At 49.4% G+C, this 24,888-nt stretch overlaps 1 protein-coding gene across 1 annotated transcript in view; it reads right to left on the reverse strand.

Annotated features, from left to right (window-relative positions):
* The window catches only part of FAM189A2 (family with sequence similarity 189 member A2), a 98,074-nt gene extending 73,399 nt beyond the window's left edge, over positions 1–24,675 (reverse strand). Inside the window, exon 1 of the mRNA XM_040417092.1 lies at positions 24,133–24,675. Within this exon, the coding sequence (XP_040273026.1) occupies positions 24,133–24,504 (372 nt within the window). The 5' untranslated portion in view covers positions 24,505–24,675. The remainder of the gene's footprint in view (positions 1–24,132) is intronic.
* Between the last annotated feature and the right edge of the window lie 213 nt (positions 24,676–24,888).

Below are 24,888 nucleotides of genomic sequence, written 5' to 3' on the forward strand. Positions count from 1 at the left end.
GCAGGGCAATAATAATAGGGCTAGAATCAGGGACATTGCCCCAACAGCCTATTAATACATTTGCCTGCTATCCTGCAAACGTAGGCTAGTGGAAAAATCTTTTCCACATTTAGGTTTTTGATTTATTTCTTTACATGCATAAGTCAGTCACATTTAGGACAGAAATACAGCTTTTTGGTTACTGGGGTGAAAAAACCTTCTAATATACTGCACATCTGTGATTACACGTGCATAAGTCACTGTCACATTTAGGACAGAAATACAGCTTTTTGGTTACTGGGGTGAAAAAACCCTCTAATATATTGCACATCTGTGATTACACGTGCATAAGTCACTGTCACATTTAGGACATAAATACAGCTTTTTGGTTAGGGTGAAAAAAGCCTCTAATATATTGCACATCTGGGATTAGACAAGCATAAGTGACTGTCACATTTTTTTTTTCAATCAAATCGTTTTTTATTGTTCAAATAAAATTGGTATATTACAATACAATATGTATCTCAATTTTCTTGTAGTTTTCTCCCCTCCGCATCACAAATATACACAATTATAAAAACATTATCATCTGACCATATATTTGTTACATCTTCTACAATCATTGTACATAATGAACATACCAAGATATAAACAAATCAATTACAAAGTCATTTGTCTGTTATAACCCCAACAGCACCCTACCCCCCTCCCCCAACAACCAAACCCCCCCCCTCCCCGATCAGAGCATGAATTTCCAAGATCTTTTATATTACAACATGAGTGTGAGACAACCATTCATTCCACAACTTTTCAAACTTCAAAGGACATCCCCTCCTAACAAACACTCCCTTCTCTAATGTTAACATATCATTCACCTTTCTCACAAATTCATCCACCGTTGGCGGACTCCCCTGGATCCACCTGAAGGCAATCAATTTCCTGGCCACATACAGTAGTCTCCCAACTGCCACCTTGACCGCCTCTCCCCCACCAATCTCCTTCACATATCCCAGCAAACATATCTTAGGATCCTTCTTTACCCTCAACTCCAGGTTACGATTAATCAAAGACAGCACCTCATCCCAATATCTACTTAGCACTGGACAAGACCAAAGCATATGAAATAGATCTGCACCTTCCGCCATACATTTTGGACAATTGTCATCAGTTCTAATCCCAATTTTCCGCAAAAATACTGGAGTTTTGTAAACTCTGTGGATGATAAATAGTTGTGACAACTTGCCCTGTTCACTTACAGACACTCTCGGAACTGCCTCCAATATATCTTCCCACTGTTCCTTTGGGATGTCCCCCAAATCCTTTTCCCATTTTCTCATCCTAGTAAGGGGGAATTCTACCAGAAATTTGTCTAAAAGCAGAGTATACACCTGTGATATCAAACCTCTCTTTCCTCCAGCTGGGAGAACCAGTTTATGGACCACATCCACTTTTGCAATAGTGCATCCCTTCCTTATCGTGACCTCATATGCGTGTCTCAGTTGCAGATATTGATAGAACCACACTTTGGGAATGTTGAAATCCTGCTGTAGACCTTGAAATGATTTAAATACACTAGTCTCAATCAATTGACCTATCCTCATTACTCCATGGGATTCCCAATTTCGGACTCCTGATAGAGAAATGAATTCTGGCAACAGGTTATTGTTCCACAATGGGGAAAGCTCTCCTACCCCACCAACTCCCCTGATCAATTTCACCTTTGCCCACACTTTTTTCATAAGCTCAATAAGCGTCACTTTCTCTCTTCCCCCATGCATCCCTGCACCCTCCAGAATACCCATAAGATCCCTACTGCCCAACCAGTGTTGCAGTATCTTCCCCGTCACATCTGGTAGCTGAAATTCCATCCAACCCTTAAAGTGTTGACACTGAGAGGCTAAGAAATAAATCCAGGCGTTAGGGACAGCCAAGCCACCTTCAGACTTGGGATATTGCAGCGTCTCCAGCTTAATCCTAGCTTGACCATATTTCCAGATGAGATCTCTAAATATCGAATGTATTTTCCTAAATCTCTCCACTGGGATCCATACAGGTGCATTATTCAATATGTATAGTAACTGAGGCATCATTACCATTTTTAAGAGATTCACTCTACCCACTACTGACAAAAAGAGTCTACCCCATGTCCTAGCTTTAAGCCTGAAGGTATTTAGCAAAGGGGTTAAATTAAGCTCTTCAAAATCTAGCAGTCTAGGTGTTATATATAGCCCTAAATATTTAAACTTGCCCACCCAAGGAATCAAACTATCAGCCTGCACACCAGAGAGTGCCTGTCCGTCAACTGGCATCAAGGCGGACTTCTGCCAATTTATCCGGAGCCCTGAGAAGCTACCAAATCTATCTATTAAAGCCATGGCCGCATCCAGAGAGCCCCCAGTGTCACCCAGAAATAACATAGTGTCATCAGCATACATCGCCACTTTGTTTTGCGTCTCACCATATCTAAACCCCACAATATGGGGTGACAGGCGAATAAGGGCTGCAAGAGGTTCAATTGCTAACGCAAACAACAAGGGTGACAATGGGCACCCCTGTCTGGTGCCCCTGGACAAGGAAAAGCTATCTGACAGCCCCCCATTAGCTCTGATCCGTGCTTTTGGGCTTGAATACAACACTTTCACCCACTGAATAAATCGAGTACCAAAGCCCATGACTCTCAATGTTTCCCATAGGTAGTTCCATTCAACACTGTCGAACGCCTTGGCGGCGTCTAACGCAAGTAAGGCCCTATCTCCTCCATTATCTGCTGGAATATTCAGACTAGTATATACTCTACGGATATTTATAGCAGTCGATTTCCCGGGCATAAAGCCAGTTTGATCCGGGTGCACTATAGTAAGTATTACTCTGGACAACCTGTTCGCCAACACCTTTGCCAGGAGCTTCACATCTGCTGTTAGTAGCGAAATTGGTCTATAAGAATCAGGAACTTTGGGATCCTTCCCAGGCTTAGGAATAACTACTATGATAGCCTCCTGCATAGAATGTGGTAGCGACCCTGTCTCCAGAGAATATTCAAGAACCTTTAGTAATTCAGGGAGAAGTATCCCTTGCAATTTTTTATATACCTCCACTGGTATACCGTCTGCCCCCGGCGCCTTACCATTCGCCATCCCCCCAAGAGCTCCCTCCAACTCCTCCAGCGTGATCGGCTCTTCCAGTCTCTCTCTATCCTCCTCTGATAACACTGATAGCTGAGCCTCAGCCAGGAAGGCGGACAAGGCCTCCTCCGAGCCAGACGCCTTAGAAGCATAAAGAGAGACATAAAACCCTTTTAGAATGTCTAATATCCCTTTTGTATCTTGGCTACTATTTCCATTACCATCCATTAGCTCTTGTATACAAGAAGAACCCCTCTGTGCTTGAGAAACCACTGAGAGCAAATGCCCAACTTTCTCTCCCTCCTCAAAGGATCTTTGGCGGTAGAAACTACGCTTCCTATCCGCAGCCTGTAGTAGGTGACACCTCAGTTGTTCCTGAGCTACCTCCAGCGCCTCACTATTATCCATGGTGGGGGTTCTACCAAACTCCCTTTCAGCCTCAGTCACTTGTACATGCGCTTTAACATCCGCCTCTCTGGATTTAGATTTATGCTTACTTATTTCTTTGATCAATACCCCTCTCAGAAACGCTTTCATGGCATCCCATACACCGTGAGTTGAAGCCGTCCCTCCATTAATAGAAAAGTATTCCCTGATCTCCCTAGTAATCTCAGACAGATCCCCCAGTACATTCAGCCAATGCGGGTTGCATTTCCACAACCTCGGTCCCTGCCTAAGCACGCCCAGGCACAAATCAACCTGCACCAAGGAATGGTCAGACAACGACCGAGGGTGATAAATAACATCTCTTATCAATGGCAGCATAACATCATTAACCAAAGCCAGATCTATGCGTGATAGTGAATGATGCGTAGCAGATCTACATGAAAACACCCGCTTATCCGGGTTACGCAGCCTCCAAACATCCAGTAAGCCAGTTTCCCTCATAATATTCTTTAGAGCCACACTCCCCGGTGATCCACTGGCACCTTCTACCCGACATCTATCTATGGAGTCATCCAATGTACAGTTGTAGTCCCCCACTAGCAGCCACGGCAGTCCAGGGAAGTCCGCCACAAAGGTCATAATATCCCTTATTAAAGGGGAAGCAAAAGGTGGAGGCACATACACTGACACCAACACCACCTGGATCCCATCAATCTTGCACACTACACACACATACCTACCCTCAGCATCCACACATTGCTTCAGATGTTCATACCTTATACTTTTATGCACAATCACACTTACGCCCCTGGAGTGAGAGGAATGGATTGCATGTACCACATGTCCTACCCAATTTTTGTTCAGCCACTGCACATTATCATTTGACAAATGCGTTTCCTGCAGGCAGCAGATAGCTGGCTGAAATCGACTCAAATATTGAAATATACCTTGTCGTTTTCGTGCATCAGCCATTCCCCTCACATTCCAGCTCAACACTTTAATCACCTGTGTCATAATGAAAGGTTACATCATGTTTGAATCTCACACTCCATACTAAAGTCACTCTCGCATACTTCACGCCCCTCACCCATCTCTGACCCGTCACCCTCCCCCCCCATCCCTCCCCCTCCCCAGTGATCAGGCTACTTTGAACAGTAACCCCAACCCCCCCCTCCCAAACATCCAACTCTAACGCAGGGCAATCTGTAAGCACCATGCCCAATGCTGAACAAAAATCATTTCTGATTCCAACACTCTCCCTCAGGTAGAGAATCCTCTCCACAACTGGGAAATACATTTCTTATCCCAACCTCCTACTCCTGCATCAGGATCTACCATGCGGTAGCAACACTCAATACACTTTATAACTGGTATAACGTTCAAGTGACATTAAGGTGCAGTCCTATGCATATATAAAGTGAACACAAACTGCAAACTATTTCCTTCAAGTGTTCAGGGCCCCACTTCTCAATTGCCTCTCGTGGACGTCCAGCCACTGTGTCGCTTCATCAGGGTCCTCAAAAAATCTGGTGGATCCCAACGCCACCACTCGCAATCTGGCCGGGAACAACATGGCGTACGGAACTTGTAGCACTCTGAGCCTTTTCTTTATGTCTATAAATCTGCTCCTCCTCCGCTGTACCTCATTGGAATAATCCGGATAAATGGACACTCTGACCCCATTCATGACCATCTCATCATTGTCCCTTGACTGACGTAGGATAGTGTCCCGATCTTTAAAGTGTAAAATCTTCGCCAGTATGGGGCGAGGAGGCCTGCCTGGCGGGAGCGGCCGCGACGGGACTCTGTGCGCCCGCTCAACCGCGTACAGGGGGGATAGGCCCTTCTCATGGAATAACTGGTGCAGCCATTTCTCCACAAACTCTGTAGCATTGGCCCCTTCTGTTTTTTCTGGCATTCCAACAATTCTCAAATTATTCCTCCGCGATCTGTTCTCTAAATCATCCGCTTTGGCGTATAAAGCAGCTATATCTTTCCCATTCAATTTTGACGCCATTTGCAGGGGTTGAATAACATCTTCCAGTGAGGACACCCTCTTTTCCAGATCTGAAGTACGCTCAGAAATCTTATGCAGGTCATGCCTGATTATGGACACGTCTGATCTCAGGCTGCCAACTTGTACTGCAAGCACTTTAAGGGTACTGTTGCAGCTTGCCACCGCCACCATTATATCTTTCAGTGTGGGCTCCCTTGTAGAATCAGCCCGCAGGCCTGCTGGAACTGTTTCAGGGACCGCAGAATTGGGCACCGGCTGACCGGAGAAAACCGGGTCATCGCCGTCCATGGATCCGTCCTCCTGGTCAGAGGAGGTAGGAATATCAGTCCCTTTATCACTGGCCGAATCGCCCACTCCACCATCCAATCTGGCATATCTACTAAGTTTAGCAGCCGCACTCTGGCTCACCAACTCCTGCCGCGCCGACCCCTCTCCACTTCCGGCGCCATCTTGGATTTTCTCCATGCGGTCTTGTTGCGCCAGTTTGGACGATTTCCTCGGCATTTTCAGGCTCCGATTTTGTCACTGCAGTCACCGGACACCTTCCTCTCCTTAGGTAAGTAGTTTCAGGCAGTTTTGAGTGCGCTTTCACTGTAAATGAGCAGGATCTTGGCAGGAGCAGTGAAACATGCGTCTTACTCCATGCACTCACAAGCCACGCCCTCCGACTGTCACATTTAGGACAGAAATAGCAGCTATTCCGTTTGCAGGCAGGGCAATAAGAATAGGGCTAGAATCAGGGACATTGCCCCAACAGCCTATTAATACATTTGCCTGCTATCCTGCAAACGTAGGCTAGTGGAAAAATCTTTTCCACATTTAGGTTTTTGATTTATTTCTTTACATGCATAAGTCAGTCACATTTAGGACAGAAATACAGCTTTTTGGTTACTGGGGTGAAAAAACCCTCTAATATACTGCACATCTGTGATTACACGTGCATAAGTCACTGTCACATTTAGGACAGAAATGCAGTTTTTTGGTTACTTGGGTGAAAAAACCCTCTAATATACTGCACATCTGGGATTACACGTGCATAAGTCACTATCACATTTAGGCCATAAATACGGCTTTGGCATACTGGGGTGAAAAAAGCCTCTAATATACTGCACATCTGTGATTACACGTTCATAAGTCACTGTCACATTTAGGACAAAAATACAGCTTTTTGGTTACTTGGGTGAAAAAACCCTCTAATATACTGCACATCTGTGATTACACGTGCATAAGTCACTGTCACATTTAGGACAGAAATACAGCTTTTTGGTTAGGGTGAAAAAAGCCTCTAATATACTGCACATCTGTGATTACACGTGCAAAAGTCACTGTCACATTTAGGACAGAAATACAGCTTTTTGGTTAGGGTGAAAAAACCCTCTAATATACTGCACATCTGGGATAAGACGTGCATAAGTCACTGTCACATTTAGGCCACAAATACCGCTGTCATATAGAGTTTTAAAAAAATAAATAGAGTGCAATACCCTACATCAGGGTTTATATTGGCGGTTAATTATTTTTAACAGACTTAACCACTTTTTACTTTGCTTTGTGAACGCTAATTATGAGGCAAACATCTAATAAGGGACGCGGTCATGGTCGTGGTGGTGGTGTTGGTGGAGCCTCTGGTACAGGGAGAGGACGTGGCCGTTCTGCCACAGCTACACATCCTACTCAACCTACTACCTCAGGTCCCAGTAGCCGCCAGAATCTACAGCGATATTTGGTCGGGCCTAATGCCGTTCTAAGGATGGTAAGGCCTGAGCAAGTACAGGCGCTAGTCAATTGGGTGGCCGACAGTGGATCCAGCATGTTCACATTATCTCCCACCCAGTCTTCTGCAGAAAGCGCACAGGTGGCGCCTGAAACCCATGCCCATCAGTCTGTCACATCACCCCCGTGCATATCGGGGAACTGTCACGGAACCATGAACCAGACGTACAACAAGAGATAAGAGAAAATAAGAAGGCTTTATTGAAAATAAAGCTGTAAAGCAAAAGTCCAAATGGATGGTGAAACCGAGCAGAGTCTTTGCGAAGCCAGAGGTCAGGAACCAGAAGGGTAGTCAGACGAAGCCAGGATCAGGAACCAGCAGGGTAGTCAGACGAAGCCAGGATCAGGAACCAGCAGGGTAGTCAGACGAAGCCAGGATCAGGAACCAGCAGGGTAGTCAGACGAAGCCAGGATCAGGAACCAGAAGCAGCAGCAGTCTTAGAAGCATGTGTACACAAGAGGACCAAGCAAGGAACTGAAGCCACAGACCTCCTATATATATGAGCTAGGCATCCAGCTCCTCCCAGTGGGAAGGAGGAGCCGCAGGGTGGAAGGCTACAAGAAACCCAGAAACCAAGATGGCCGCCAGCACATGTCAAACGAAGGAGAACAGCAAGAAGGTAAGACCATGACAGTACCTCCCCCTCAAGGGCCCCTCCTCCGCGGAGCACAAAACGGTTTCTGAGGGAAGCGTGCGTGGAAGGCTCGGAGCAAGGCAGGAGCATGGACATCTGCGGAGGGAACCCAGGAACGCTCCTCTGGACCATAACCACGCCAATGGACCAAAAACTGCAACCGACCGCGGACCAGGCGTGAGTCCAGGCTATTGCTCACCTCATATTCCTCACGATTGCCCACTTGGACCGGACGAGGCCGAGGAACCGAGGAAGTGAAACGATTACACACCAGTGGCTTCAACAGGGAGACATGAAACACGTTGGAGATCCGCATGCCAGGAGGAAGCGCAAGGGCATAGGCTACCGGGTTTACCCTGCGAAGCACTCGGAAGGGACCAACAAAGCGAGGCGCCAGCTTGGGAGTGGGCACTCGAAGGTTGAGGTTGCGGGTGGACAACCATACACGGTCTCCGACCTGGTAGGAAGGAGCAGGCGCTCGTCTGCGATCAGCCTGGAGTCTCTGGCGCTGCGCAGAGACCTCAAGGGACTTCTGGATCTGTACCCAAGAAGCACGTAGGACGGAAAGGTGATCCTCCACAGCCGGAATATCCTGGGGAGAGAATACCTCCGGTAACACGGCAGGTTGGAACCCATAATTGGCCATGAAGGGAGACGTCCCAGAGGAAGAGTTCACCGCCGTGTTCCTGGCAAACTCAGCCCAAGGCAGGAGGTCAACCCAATTGTCTTGGTGGTCGGAGACATAGAAACGAAGGAATTGCTCCAAGGCCTGATTGGATCGTTCTGCGGCCCCATTGGACTGAGGGTGGTAGGCCGAGGAGAAGGAGAGATGAATCCCCAACTGGGAGCAAAAGGCGCGCCAGAACCTGGACACAAACTGACTCCCCCGATCCGACACAATCTCCTTGGGCAAACCGTGCAACCGGAAGACCTCCCTGGCAAAAATCGTGGCCAACTCTTGTGCAGAGGGTAACTTCTTGAGAGGAACACAGTGGCACATTTTGGAAAACCGATCCACAATCATGAGAATGACCGTATGGCCTCGGGATGCAGGGAGGTCCACAATGAAATCCATCCCCAGGTGTGACCATGGGCGCTCCCCGGTGGCTATCGGTTGCAGAAGGCCCAACGGAAGGTGCCGAGGGGACTTACTCTGGGCACAAACGGAGCATGCCGCTACATATGCGGCGATGTCGGAACGTAGGGAAGGCCACCAGAACAGACGTGAAACAGCCCAGGACAGCTGATTCTTTCCAGGATGCCCCGCGGTCTTGGAGTTATGGTAGGTACGCAACAACCGAGTGCGCAACTCCTCAGGCACAAAACATCTGCCGTTGGGTCTCCCAGAGGGAGCACCAGATTGAGCCGCCAAAATCTGCTCACCCAGGGGAGAGGTCAGGCTGGTGCGAATGGCGGCCAGGATCTGATTCGGAGGTATGACCGAAGTCGGAATCGACTCCTCCCTGGACAGCTCGGAGTACTGCCGTGATAAGGCATCCGCCCTGATGTTCTTGGAACCGGGTAGGTAGGAGACCACGTAATTAAAACGTGACAAGAACAGAGCCCATCTGGCCTGACGTGGTGTCAATCTCTTGGCCTCAGAAAGGTAGGTCAGATTCTTGTGGTCCGTCAGGATGAGAACCGGAACCACCGAACCCTCGAGCAAGTGCCTCCATTCTTTAAGGGCCTGCACGATGGCCAATAACTCCCTGTCACCAATCTGATAGTTGCACTCCGCGGAAGACAGTTTCCGGGAGTAAAACCCACAAGGAAGCAGAGGACCCTCTGGTGTTCTACGCTGAGACAGAAGGGCGCCTACTCCCGTCTCAGACGCGTCCACCTCGAGGACAAAGGGCAACCCAGGGTTGGGATGCGACAGAATCGGAGCCGACACAAAGGCGGACTTTAGGGCCTCAAAAGCTCGGATGGCCTCGAGCGGCCAGACCTGGGAATTACTGCCCTTCCTGGTCAGATCCGTGAGAGGCTTGGCCAGCATGGAAAAGTCCCTGATGAACTTCCGATAATAATTGGCGAAGCCCAAAAAGCGCTGCAGGGAACGAAGACCACTGGGCTGGGGCCACTGTAAGACAGCCGAAACCTTCTCAGGATCCATGGAGAACCCCTCAGCGGAAATGATGTAACCTAAGAAGGTTACCTGGGATCGGTGAAATTCGCATTTCTCAAGCTTACCGAACAGCTTGTTCTCTCGTAACCGTTGCAACACTCGTCTGACATCCAGAATGTGGACCTCCATGGATTCAGAATATACCAAGATGTCATCCAAATAGACCACCACACACTGCTGCAACAGGTCACGGAAAACATCGTTGATGAATTCCTGAAAGACTGCGGGCGCATTGCACAACCCAAAGGGCATAACCAAGGATTCATAATGACCGGTCCTGGTGTTAAACGCGGTCTTCCACTCATCGCCCGCCTTGATCCTTACCAGGTTATATGCCGCCCTCAGGTCGAGTTTGGTAAAGACCGTGGCCCCTTTAAGGCGATCGAACAGCTCGGAAATCAAGGGTATCGGGTAAGCGTTCTTGATCGTGATGCGATTGAGACCCCTGTAATCGATGCAAGGCCTCAACTCACCGCCCTTCTTTTTCACAAAGAAAAATCCAGCCCCTGCCGGGGACGAAGATTTGCGAATGTGTCCGCGTGAAAGCGCCTCCCTCACGTACTCCTCCATGGCCTCATTCTCCGCTACCGACAGTGGATAGACTTTGCCACGAGGAGGAACGGCACCAGATTGTAACTCTATGGCACAATCGTATGGGCGGTGCGGAGGTAGGGCAACCGCGCGCACCTTATCGAATACATCCCGGTACTCCTCGTATTCAGGAGGCAACAGAGAGTCCGAGGAAGTACACAGCAACTTGACAGGCCCATGGATGCAACTAGCCCCACACTGCGGTGACCACGAGAGGATCTCGACCGATCTCCAATCGAAAGTCGGATTATGCTTCTGGAGCCAGGGGTACCCCAAGACCACCGAGTAGTGTGGAGACGAAATAACCTGGAGACAGACCGACTCTCTGTGAACGGCACCAATGGCTATCCCCACTGGAAGGGTCTCATGAGTCACGTGTGGCGGCAGAAGGGGTCTGCCGTCTATCGCCTCAAGAGCCAGTGGGGAACCTCGAGCCTGCAGAGGAATGGAATTGGCGGCAGCGAACACACTATCAATGAACAAACCACCAGCACCAGAGTCCACCAACGCCTGGGTCGTCACCGAGCCCCCGACCCAGGAGAGGACAACAGTGATCAGTGGTTTGTCAACACGGGAAACCGGGGACGAGGAGACTCCACCCAAGATCTGCCCCCGACAGGATCTCAGGTACGAGCGTTTTCCCGGACGGTTCGGACATGCCAACCGAAAATGCCCACCGAGACCACAGTACATGCATCGGCCCTCGCGTCTCCGGAGTGCCCTCTCCCCCTCGGACAGGCGAGCAAACCCCAGCTGCATGGGTTCACCCCCAGACAAGTCATCCCCAGGAGGCGTGGGAGGAGAGGGAGGCACGGGTGGGACAGCAAACGTAGGCACCAATCTGTTAGAAGACCTCCGCAGGTTCTCCTTAAAGGAAGGTCTCTCCCTGAGTCTGGTGTCAATCAAAATCAGGAATGAAATAAGAGACTCGAGCTCAACTGGTAGGTCCTTAGCTGCAACCTCATCCTTCAAGGCATCCGAGAGACCATGAGAGAAAGCAGCGACCAGAGCCTCATTATTCCAGCCCACCTCTGCTGCCAGGGTACGAAACTCAATGGCGTATTCAGCTACGGATCGTGAACCCTGTCTGATGGACATAAGGAGCTTCGCAGCAGAGGCAGCACGAGCCGGCACATCGAATACCTTCCGAAGAGAAGCAACAAAACCGGAAAACTCGGCAACCACCGGATTGTTGTTCTCCCATAAAGGGCTGGCCCAGGCCAAGGCCTTGTCCGAGAGCAGCGAGATCAAGAAGCCCACCTTTGATCTCTCAGTAGGAAAGGCATGTGGCAGCAACTCGAAATAAATGCCCACCTGGTTAAGGAAACCTCGGCACTGAGTTGGCTCTCCCCCAAAGCGCTGTGGAAGAGGGGCAGAACCGGTCATACCCCGAAACACCGCAGGCGCAACAACAGGTGTCGGGGTAGACTCTGGCGCAACAACCGGAGCGGCAGTAGGAGCGAGCCCAGGAGCGACAACCGACCCATCGGCAACGGGAGCGAAATGAACCGTGTGTTCAAGCAGGGTTTGCAACGCCACAGCGAACCGACCCAACAGGTGATCCTGCTGATCAAGTCTGGCAACCAGCGTGGGTAGCGAGGATGGCCCTGTACCGTCAGAATTCATGGCTTGGTCCTAATGTCACGGAACCATGAACCAGACGTACAACAAGAGATAAGAGAAAATAAGAAGGCTTTATTGAAAATAAAGCTGTAAAGCAAAAGTCCAAATGGATGGTGAAACCGAGCAGAGTCTTTGCGAAGCCAGAGGTCAGGAACCAGAAGGGTAGTCAGACGAAGCCAGGATCAGGAACCAGCAGGGTAGTCAGACGAAGCCAGGATCAGGAACCAGCAGGGTAGTCAGACGAAGCCAGGATCAGGAACCAGCAGGGTAGTCAGACGAAGCCAGGATCAGGAACCAGAAGCAGCAGCAGTCTTAGAAGCATGTGTACACAAGAGGACCAAGCAAGGAACTGAAGCCACAGACCTCCTATATATATGAGCTAGGCATCCAGCTCCTCCCAGTGGGAAGGAGGAGCCGCAGGGTGGAAGGCTACAAGAAACCCAGAAACCAAGATGGCCGCCAGCACATGTCAAACGAAGGAGAACAGCAAGAAGGTAAGACCATGACAGGAACCTGTCTGAGCCTCAATTCATGCAGCAGTCTCTTATGCTGTTTGAAGACTCTGCTGGCAGGGTTTCCCAAGGGCATCCACCTAGCCCTTCCCCAGGGGTGGAAGACATAGAATGCACTGACCCACAACCACTTATGTTTCCTGATGAGGACATGGGAATACCACCTCAGCACGTCTCTGATGATGACGAAACACAGGTGCCAACTGCTGCGTCTTTCTGCAGTGTGCAGACCGAAAAGAAGGTCAGGGAGGAAGACTGGGTGGAAGACGATGCAGGGGATGATGAGGTCCTAGACCCCACATGGAATGAAGGTCGTGCCACTGACTTTCAGAGTTCGGAGGAAGAGGCAGTGGTGAGACCGAGCCAACAGCGTAGCAAAAGCGGGAGCAGGGTGCAAAAGCAGAGCAGCCGTCGCCAAAACAGTTCACCTGCTACTGGCCACCGTCAACAGGGACCGAGCACACCAAAGGCAGCTTCAAGGAGTTCCCTCGCATAGCACTTCTTCACACAATGTGATGACGACAAGACGCGAGTGGTTTGCACGCTGTGCCATCAGAGCCTGAAGCGAGGCATTAACGTTCTGAACCTTAGCACAACCTGTATGACCAGGCATCTACATGCGAAACACGGGCTGCAGTGGAGTAAGCACCTTCAAAACCAAGAAAGGGCTCAGGCCCCTCCTGCTCCCTCTTCTGCTGCTGCCTCGGCCTCTTCCGCCGCCTCTGGAGGAACATTGGCACCTGCCGCCCAGAAAACAGGGGATGTGCCACCAACAACACCACCTCCGTCACCAAGCATCTCAACCATGTCACACGGAAGCGTTCAGCTCTCCATCTCACAAACCTTTGAGAGAAAGCGTAAATTCCCACCTAGCCACCCTCGATCCCTTGCCTTGAATGCCAGCATTTCTAAACTGCTGGCCTTTGAAATGCTGTCATTCAGGCTGGTGGAGACGGACAGCTTCAAACAGCTCATGTCGCTTGCTGTCCCACAGTACGTCGTTCCCAGCCGCCACTACTTCTCCAGGAGAGCCGTGCCCTCCCTGCACAACCAAGTATCGGATAAAATCAAGTGTGCACTGCGCAACGCCATCTGTGGCAAGGTCCACCTAACCACAGATACGTGGACCAGTAAGCACGGCCAGGGACGCTATATCTCCTTAACTGCACACTGGGTAAATGTAGTGGCGGCTGGGCCCCAGGCGGAGAGCTGTTTGGCGCACGTCCTTCCGCCGCCAAGGATCGCAGGGCATCATTCTTTGCCTCCTGTTGCCTCCTCTTCCTACTCGGCTTCCTCCTCCTCTTCTACCACCTCCTCATCCGGTCAGCGACAGACCTTCACCACCAACTTCAGCACAGCCAGGGGTAAACGTCAGCAGGGCATTCTGAAACTGATGTGTTTGGGGGACAGGCCCCACACCGCGGAGGAGTTGTGGCGGGGTATAGAACAACAGACCGACGAGTGGTTGCTGCCAGTGAGCCTCAAGCCCGGCCTGGTGGTGTGCGATAATGGGCGAAATCTCGTTGCAGCTCTGGGACTAGCCGGTTTGACGCACATCCCTTGCCTGGCGCATGTGCTGAATTTGGTGGTGCAGAAATTCATTCACAACTACCCCGACATGTCTGAGCTGCTGCATAAAGTGCGGGTCGTCTGTACGCGCTTCCGGCGTTCTCATCCTGCCGCCGCTCGGCTGTCTGCTCTACAGCGTAACTTCGGCCTTCCCGCTCACCGCCTCATATGCGACATGCCCACCAGGTGGAACTCCACCTTGCACGTGCTGGAGAGACTGTGCGAGCAGCAGCAGGCCATAGTGGAGTTTCAGCTGCAGCACGCACAGGTGAGTCGCACTGCGGAACAGCACCACTTCACCACCAATGACTGGGCCTCCATGCGAGACCTGTGTGCCCTGTTGCGCTGTTTCGAGTACTCCACCAACATGGCCAGTGGCGATGACGCCGTTATCAGCGTTACAATACCACTTCTATGTCTCCTTGAGAAAACACTTAGGGCGATGATGGAAGAGGATGTGGCCCAGGACGAGGAGGAGGAAGAGGGGTCATCTCTAACACTTGCCAGTCTTTTAGAAGTGGCTCAGAAAGAGGATTTTTGCAACAGTGGAGGCCAGGTACAAACTTAGCCAGCCAGGGCCCACTACTGGAGGAGGAGGAGGAGGAGGATGGGGATGAAGCATGTTCACAGCGGGGTGGTATCCAACGCAGCTCGGGCCCATCACTGGAGCGTGGCTGTGGGAAAACGGAGGACGCAGACGATACGCCTCCCACAGAGGACAGCTTGTCCTTACCTCTGGGCAGCCTGGCACACAAGAGCGACTACATGCTGCAGTGCCTGCGCAACGACAGCAGAGTTGCCCACATTTTAACGTGTGCTGACTACTGGGTGGCCACCCTGCTGGATCCCCGTTACAAAGACAATGTGCCGTCCTTAATTCCCTCACTGGAGCGTGATCGGAAGATGTGCGACTACAGGCGCATGCTGGTAGACGCGCTCCTGAGAGCATTCCCGACTGACGCAGGGGGACAAGTGGAAGCACAAGGCAGGGGAGGAGTAAGAGGTCGCCAACGCAGCTGTGTCAGCGCCAGCACCTCAGAAGGCAGGGTTAGCATGGCCGACATGTGGAAAAGCTTTGTCACCTCGCCGCAACAACCGGCCCCAACTGCTGATATGGAGAGTGTTAGCAGGAGGCAGCATTTGAACAACATGGTGGAACAGTACCTGTGCACACGCCTACACGTACTGACTGATGGTTCTGCCCCATTCAACTTCTGGGTCTCCAAATTGTCCACATGGCCAGAGCTTGCTCTGTATGCCTTGGAGGTGCTGGCCTGCCCTGCAGCCAGTGTACTCTCTGAACCTGTATTTAGCACCACAGGAGGCGTCATTACAGACAGACGCCGCCGCCTGTCCACAGCCAACGTGGACAAGCTCACGTTCATTAAAATGTACCAGGCTTGGATCCCACAAGACTTGTCTGTACCTTGTGCAGAATAGACATTTATACCACCATCAAACATACATTCTTGTACTCAAGTCAAGTGCAATGATTCTTAGTTTTCTTTTTTTTTTTATTTGTCCCAATATTTTGGGGGCTACCTACCGCAATAAAAAATAAACATTGTTGGCTGCCTCCTCCTCCTCTATTGCTGCCTCCACCTACAACACCACATTCACCGCCTCCTCAACCTCCGACTCCATATCCACCTCCTTCTCTGAGTTGCAGGTTAATAATTTGTAATTTTTTGTTATTTTATTTCATTTTAACGAAAAATACAAATGTGATAGCACTCTACATCCAGCAATTTGCCTGCCTTGCTGGATGAGGCATTGGTGTACATTTTGGCCAAAGCGTAAGCCACTCACCACGTCAAGGTCGCCTCTATTTGAGTGGTCCCTAACTCTAGTTCCTACCTGTTCATGGGCCATGACAGCCACACAAAATCCAGGGAATGCAGGTCAGCATGCACGCCAAGCACACTCTGCTTTTAACCCCGTCCGGTGCCATTACAGCTTTCATCGGATCTAGGGATGCAAGTACCAACATGCACGCTGAGCCCACCATATACTTCTCCTGGAGCCAAATGGCTACTGGTAGGTTCTATATAAGCAGACTCCATTTTATACTGACTTTAAAACCAGCCTCCAGGACAGATTGACTGGTCAGGTGTGCAATGACTCCAAGGAGATCGCCACGCCTCCAATATATACTGCAAAGAAAAAATGTGGGGAATTGGGTCAGCACAACCTGTATGTGGTGCACATCACTATGGCGAAATACATATACAAACGAAAAATACAAATGTGATAGCACTCTACATCTAGCAATTTGCCTCCATGCTGGATGAGGCATTGGTGTACATTTTGGCCAAAGCGTAGTAAGCCACTCACCACGTCAAGGTCGCCTCTATTTGAGTGGTCCCTAACTCTAGTTCCTACCTGTTCATGGGCCATGACAGCCACACAAAATCCAGGGAATGCAGGTCAGCGTGCACGCTCTGCTTTTAACCCTGTCCGGTGCCATTCCCTGGATTTTGTGTGGCTGTCATGGCCCATGAACAGGTAGGAACTAGAGTTAGGGACCACTCAAATAGAGGCGACCTTGACGTGGTGAGTGGCTTACTACGCTTTGGCCAAAATGTACACCAATGCCTCATCCAGCATGGAGGCAAATTGCTGGATGTAGAGTGCTATCACATTTGTATTTTTCGTTTGTATATGTATTTCGCCATAGTGATGTGCACCACATACAGGTTGTGCTGACCCAATTCCCCACATTTTTTCTTTGCAGTATATATTGGAGGCGTGGCGATCTCCTTGGAGTCATTGCACACCTGACCAGTCAATCTGTCCTGGAGGCTGGTTTTAAAGTCAGTATAAAACTGAGTCTGCTTATATAGAACCTACCAGTAGCCATTTGGCTCCAGGAGAAGTATATGGTGGGCTCAGCGTGCATGTTGGTACTTGCATCCCTGGATCCGATGAAAGCTGTAATGGCACCGGACGGGGTTAAAAGCAGAGTGTGCTTGGCGTGCACACTGACCTGCATTCCCTGGATTTTGTGTGGCTGTCATGGCCCATGAACAGGTAGGAACTAGAGTTAGGGACCACTCAAATAGAGGCGACCTTGACGTGGTGAGTGGCTTACTACGCTTTGGCCAAAATGTACACCAATGCCTCATCCAGCATAGAGGCAAATTGCTGGATGTAGAGTGCTATCACATTTGTATTTTCCGTTTGTATATGTATTTCGCCATAGTGATGTGCACCACATACAGGTTGTGCTGACCCAATTCCCCACATTTTTTCTTTGCAGTATATATTGGAGGCGTGGCGATCTCCTTGGAGTCATTGCACACCTGACCAGTCAATCTGTCCTGGAGGCTGGTTTTAAAGTCAGTATAAAACTGAGTCTGCTTATATAGAACCTACCAGTAGCCATTTGGCTCCAGGAGAAGTATATGGTGGGCTCAGCGTGCATGTTGGTACTTGCATCCCTGGATCCGATGAAAGCTGTAATGGCACCGGACGGGGTTAAAAGCAGAGTGTGCTTGGCGTGCACGCTGACCTGCATTCCCTGGATTTTGTGTGGCTGTCATGGCCCATGAACAGGTAGGAACTACAGGGAGTGCAGAATTATTAGGCAAGTTGTATTTTTGAGGATTAATTTTATTATTGAACAACAACCATGTTCTCAATGAACCCAAAAAACTCATTAATATCAAAGCTGAATATTTTTGGAAGTAGTTTTTAGTTTGTTTTTAGTTTTAGCTATTTTAGGGGGATATCTGTGTGTGCAGGTGACTATTACTGTGCATAATTATTAGGCAACTTAACAAAAAACAAATATTTACCCATTTCAATTATTTATTTTTACCAGTGAAACCAATATAACATCTCAACATTCACAAATATACATTTCTGACATTCAAAAACAAAACAAAAACAAATCAGTGACCAATATAGCCACCTTTCTTTGCAAGGACACTCAAAAGCCTGCCATCCATGGATTCTGTCAGTGTTTTGATCTGTTCACCATCAACATTGCGTGCAGCAGCAACCACAGCCTCCCAGACACTGTTCAGAGAGGTGTACTGTTTTCCATCCTTGTAAATCTCACATTTGATGATGGACCACAGGTTCTCAATGGGGTTCAGATCAGGTGAACAAGGAGGCCATGTCATTAGATTTTCTTATTTTATACCCTTTCTTGCCAGCCACGCTGTGGAGTACTTGGACGCGTGTGATGGAGCATTGTCCTGCATGAAAATCATGTTTTTCTTGAAGGATGCAGACTTCTTCCTGTACCACTGCTTGAAGAAGGTGTCTTCCAGAAGCTGGCAGTAGGACTGGGAGTTGAGCTTGACTCCATCCTCAACCCGAAAAGGCCCCACAAGCTCATCTTTGATGATACCAGCCCAAACCAGTACTCCACCTCCACCTTGCTGGCGTCTGAGTCGGACTGGAGCTCTCTGCCCTTTACCAATCCAGCCACGGGCCCATCCATCTGGCCCATCAAGACTCACTCTCATTTCATCAGTCCATAAAACCTTAGAAAAATCAGTCTTGAGATATTTCTTGGCCCAGTCTTGACGTTTCAGCTTGTGTGTCTTGTTCAGTGGTGGTCGTCTTTCAGCCTTTCTTACCTTGGCCATGTCTCTGAGTATTGCACACCTTGTGCTTTTGGGCACTCCAGTGATGTTGCAGCTCTGAAATATGGCCAAACTGGTGGCAAGTGGCATCTTGGCAGCTGCACGCTTGACTTTTCTCAGTTCATGGGCAGTTATTTTGCGCCTTGGTTTTTCCACGCGCTTCTTGCGACCCTGTTGACTATTTTGAATGAAACGCTTGATTGTTCGATGATCACGCTTCAGAAGCTTTGCAATTTTAAGAGTGCTGCATCCCTCTGCAAGATATCTCACTATTTTTTACTTTTCTGAGCCTGTCAAGTCCTTCTTTTGACCCATTTTGCCAAAGGAAAGGAAGTTGCCAAATAATTATGCACACCTAATATAGGGTGTTGATGTCATTAGACCACACCCCTTCTCATTACAGAGATGCACATCACCTAATATGCTTAATTGGTAGTAGGCTTTCAAGCCTATACAGCTTGGAGTAAGACAACATGCATAAAGAGGATGATGTGGTCAAAATACTCATTTGCCTAATAATTCTGCACGCAGTGTAGAGTTAGGGACCACTCAAATAGAGGCGACCTTGACGTGGTGAGTGGCTTACTACGCTTTGGCCAAAATGTACACCAATGCCTCATCCAGCATGGAGGCAAATTGCTGGATGTAGAGTGCTATCACATTTGTATTTTCCGTTTGTATATGTATTTCGCCATAGTGATGTGCACCACATACAGGTTGTGCTGACCCAATTCCCCACATTTTTTCTTTGCAGTATATATTGGAGGCGTGGCGATCTCCTTGGAGTCATTGCACACCTGACCAGTCAATCTGTCCTGGAGGCTGGTTTTAAAGTCAGTATAAAACTGAGTCTGCTTATATAGAACCTACCAGTAGCCATTTGGCTCCAGGAGAAGTATATGGTGGGCTCAGCGTGCATGTTGGGACTTGCATCCCTGGATCCGATGAAAGCTGTAATGGCACCGGACGGGGTTAAAAGCAGAGTGTGCTTGGTGTGCACACTGACCTGCATTCCCTGGATTTTGTGTGGCTGTCATGGCCCATGAACAGGTAGGAACTAGAGTTAGGGACCACTCAAATAGAGGCGACCTTGACGTGGTGAGTGGCTTACTACGCTTTGGCCAAAATGTACACCAATGCCTCATCCAGCATGGAGGCAAATTGCTGGATGTAGAGTGCTATCACATTTGTATTTTTCGTTTGTATATGTATTTCGCCATAGTGATGTGCACCACATACAGGTTGTGCTGACCCAATTCCCCACATTATTTCATTTTAAGTCATTTCCCTATCCACATTTGTTTGCAGAGCAGTTGCCATGCTCTTAAGAACATTGTACTGCCTTTTACATCCCTCTAGCCCTTTCCAGGACTATTTTAGAGCCATTTTAGTGCCCAAAAGTTCGGGTCCCCATTGACTTCAATGGGGTTCGGGGTCAAGTTCGGGTCCCGAACCCGAACTTTTTTTTCAAGTTCGGCTGAACCCGAACATCCAGGTGTCCGCTCAACTCTACTATCAATCACTGATAACACCTCCTCCATGTACAACTATCAGTGACAGCTATCTATGTATACACACTTACTCAGAGAATGCTATCAATCACTTATAACACCTCCCCTGTGTATAAATATCAGTGACTGACAGCTATCTGTATACACAGTTACACAGAGAATGCTATCAATCTTTGATAACACCTCCCCTGTGTACAAATATGACTGACTGACAACTATCTGCCACGGTAGTGTCTCGGTCTCTGTGTGGTTCACTGTGACAGGTTCCATGTTGCTCACTGTTGTGCTCTGGCGTACAGGCTGCGGTTAGTGTTGTGTATGCTGGTTGCCAGGGGCAACGTGTAGTTTTGGTAGCCTGTGTGTGCACTGCTCCTTGAATGCTTGCTTCTTCTAGGTGCTATTTAATCCTGCTGCTGTAGGCCAGGGTGTTAGTTCTTCTCCAGGCCTTGTTTGGTGCTGGAGCTATGCACCTTACCTGGGTTTCCTTCTACCCAGTCTGTGTGGCCACCTTGAAAAACATCACGGTCTTTTGGTGTGCTGGTGGTGGTGTTCAGTACAGTGTTTGGGTTCCAGTACGGGTGACTGGGTTTCTGTTGTTGTTTGTGTGGACTGCTGGTGCCTTTTCCAGCAGTCTCTGCAGGTAAGTGGCCAAGTGCACTGGGACTATCCTGGAGGTGCAACCAGTGAGCTACGGCTAAGTTCATCCTTACCATCTAGGGCTCTATGAAGAACGGGGCTCACTGGGTTTATGCTCTCTAAGCTTGGCCCCAAGTAAAACCGGTGCACTTGGACCAGTGGTAACTCTTCCCACTGGTTCCTTACCTGCTGATTCAGTTTCCAACTCACTATTATTGCTCCGTGTATTCTTTGTGGTGAGATGTTCTAGGGGTCAGTTGGACCCTCGCTAGAACATAACACTATCTCTGTATACACACTTACACAGAGAATGTTATCAATCACTGATAACACCTGCCCATGTACAACTATCAGTGACTGACAGCTATCTATGTATACACACTTATACAGAGAATGCTATCAATCACTGATAACACCTGCCCATGTACAACTATCAGTGACTGACAGCTATCTATGTATACACACTTACACAGAGAATGTTATCAATCACTGATAACACCTGCCCATGTACAACTATCAGTGACTGACAGCTATCTATGTATACACACTGTAAGGGATCGTCTCTTATCCGGGGGTCATTCTCACAGACTTCGCCACGGACACCAGGTTGAAGTCCAAACGATGCTTTTATTTTTAAGCACATCAACACAAAAATCACGCAGGGCACAGGTATTTTCGGGAGTTTCCGTGACAAACCGAGCTCTCCATAGGGCTGCCAGGCGGAGGCTTCCACCCAGCAGTGAGCCCAGTGACGTCACCGGCACTGATGGTCGGGCTTTAGTGCTGCCCTAGCCTGTAAAACGGCTAGGACAGCGCTAAAGCCCGCGCATCAGAGCCAGTGACGTCACCGGGCTCACTGCTGGGCGGAAGCCTCCGCCCGGCAGTGTGGTATTGTAAATAAAAGAGCCCTTGCCCTGCGAGACCCAGCACAGGCCAAGGTAGCGCATCAGAGCATAAAAATGCTCCGATACTAACATCAGGGGGGCTGCCTGGGTGAAATTATGGGTATGTCTGGGTTCAGCTCTGAACCCGGACAACCCGTTTAACTGCACCAACAAAATCACAATACCAGCCTCCAAACAACTAAATACATCTACTTGAGGTGTAAGCAGTTCTTCAGATCATACGTCCATAGCAGACCTTCAAGTGCATTGTTTCTGGAAACATAGTACGGAATTTCTTTGGTACATTTTTTAGAATGTTTTTAATTTCACTAGTTTAATGAGGTCTAGGGGACACACAAATTTATAGGGAAATTGATGACTGGCACACACTGATAAGAGGGGTTATCAATGGCAGCACAAGCTTATGTGGGGCACTGATGGCTGGCACACTTATGTGTGGTATTTGTGGCTGACCTACATTGTGCGCAGTACTGGAGGCCATATCTCCAGAAGGATATAGATACTCTAGAGAGAGTTCAGAGAAGAGCTACTAAACTAGTACATGGATTGCAGGATAAAACTTACCAGGAAAGATTAAAGGACCTTAACATGTATAGCTTGGAAGAAAGACGAGACAGAGGGGATATGATAGAAACTTTTAAATACATAAAGGGAATCAACTCGGTAAAGGAGGAGAGAATATTTAAAAGAAGAAAAACTACCACAAGAGGACACAGTTTTAAATTAGAGGGGCAAAGGTTTAAAAGTAATATAAGGAAGTATTACTTTACTGAGAGAGTAGTGGATGCATGGAATAGCCTTCCTGCAGAAGTGGTAGCTGCAAATACAGTGAAGGGGTTTAAGCATGCATGGGATAGGCATAAGGCCATCCTTCATATAAGATAGGGCCGGGGGCTATCCATAGTATTCAGTATATTGGGCAGACTAGATGGGCCAAATGGTTCTTATCTGCCGACACATTCTATGTTTTTATGTTTCTATGTTATGGGGGTAACTGTGGCTGATGTACACTGTTATTGAAGGGCATCTGTGGTTGACACTAGAGAGGAACGAATTTCATATTTTGAAATTCGTTCACACTTCGTTTGTTGGTAAAATGTGAATTGCGTTATGGATTTCGTTACCACGGACCATAACGCAATTCTATGATGGAATGCCTTTAGACTGGTATTCCGTCATAATAGAAGTCTATGGGCTGCAAAACCGTTCCGTCCAGTTTCCGTTACGCAGGGGAGTCCACACTATTATGGGTCACCTGTACTTAAGGTACACTGTTAATGGGGGGCATCTGTCACTCCGACATACATTGTTATGCGGGTACAGGGTCTGATACATCTACGGCTGATGCACACTGTAATGGAGGGCGCTGTGGCTGGCAAACACTTAAGTGGAGTCTCTGGCTGTCACAGTTATGGGTAGACCGTGGCTGGCGCACAGTTATGGGGAGTCTGTGGATGTCGCAAAAAAATGGGTGACAGTGGCTGGCACACACTTATGGAGAGTCTCTGGCTGGCGCACACTAATGGGGTGTCAGCGGCTGGCACACATATATGGGGAGGCTGTGGATGGCGAACAGTTATGGGTAGACCGTGGCTGGCGCACACTTATGGGGAGTCTGTGGCTGGCGCACACTTATGGGGAGTCTGTGGCTGGCGCACACTTGTAGGGTGTCAGTGGCCGGCACACATCTATGGGGGAGGCTGTGGCTGGCGCACACTTGTAGGGTGTCAGTGGCCGGCACACATCTATGGGGGAGGCTGTGGCTGGCGCACACTTGTAGGGTGTCAGTGGCCGGCACACATCTATGGGGGAGGCTGTGGCTGGTGCACAGTTATGGGTAGACCATGGATGGCACAACAGATGGGTATCAGTGGCTGGTGCACACATATTGGGAGCAGTCTGTGGCTGGCGCACCCTTATGGGGGCATGGGTCACTTTGGGGATTACTGGCACAGTAAGGGAGGGTTGGATGCATTATTGCCTATTTTGGATTTGCATATGTTGGGGCTGTCGCAGAATAGGACTGAATATGCAGATACAAGTCTTTTGTATGTCTCACCTCCTACATCACAGCATTGTAATGTATACATAACTGTCATGACAATCGCGATATAAGATACGTTATAACATGCAGCAGGTGTCTGCTACTCACCGAGGATCCTGCCCAGAAGGGACATGAACTCCTGATCTGGGGGCTCTTGCTCAGTGACAGAGCCCCAAAACTGAGAGCCACAGTGCAGCACCCCAGAATCAGCTGCAGCAACCCCAGGGACAGCAGCGGTCTCCCTGGAAGGATCAGTCCAGCCCCAGCCCGGCGCCGGCTTGATAAAGTGGGAGGTGGAGGAGGGGGGCACAGGCTCCAAGCAGCGGAACATCGAGGGGGCTGGGGCGGCCCGCGGCCTCTACGTGCCCGGTGCTGGGAAGGCTCTCCGCCCGGAGAAGAAGCAGGTGCCGCATTGCCCATGGAGGAAGACAGCCCTGCCACGGGGCAGCAAGAGCCAGGGAGCAGCACGGGCAGAGACATCACCCGGGAGGGACGGGAGCGGTGGCCGGGCCAAGGGAGGGGAAAAACCTGATCACACACAGCCAGCTCCCGCCGCACATGCCATTGTCTGCAGGCGCTGGGCTGCCCCGAGCCTGGCTTCCTGCGCTCTCAGCCCTCTCTCCCAGCGACCATCCGGCATGGAAGTTTTAAAATAACTCCAGTGACTAGAAGGAGGGAGCAGAGCTCCGGTGTCACAGCCTGGCCCCGCTCCAAGGAGGGCGTGAGGAGGACTGAGCTGCCCCCGGGAGATACAGCGCCCGCAGGCATGACCTTCTACCTTCTACAGGCTGACAGGGCATGTTCACCCATAGCCTGCCCAACCCTCACATGAGGGGCAGGATGTACCCCACTATCCTCCCAGCA

This window comes from Bufo bufo, chromosome 2 (assembly GCF_905171765.1).
Source record: "Bufo bufo chromosome 2, aBufBuf1.1, whole genome shotgun sequence".
In the NCBI taxonomy this organism is placed as follows: Eukaryota; Metazoa; Chordata; class Amphibia; order Anura; family Bufonidae; genus Bufo; species Bufo bufo.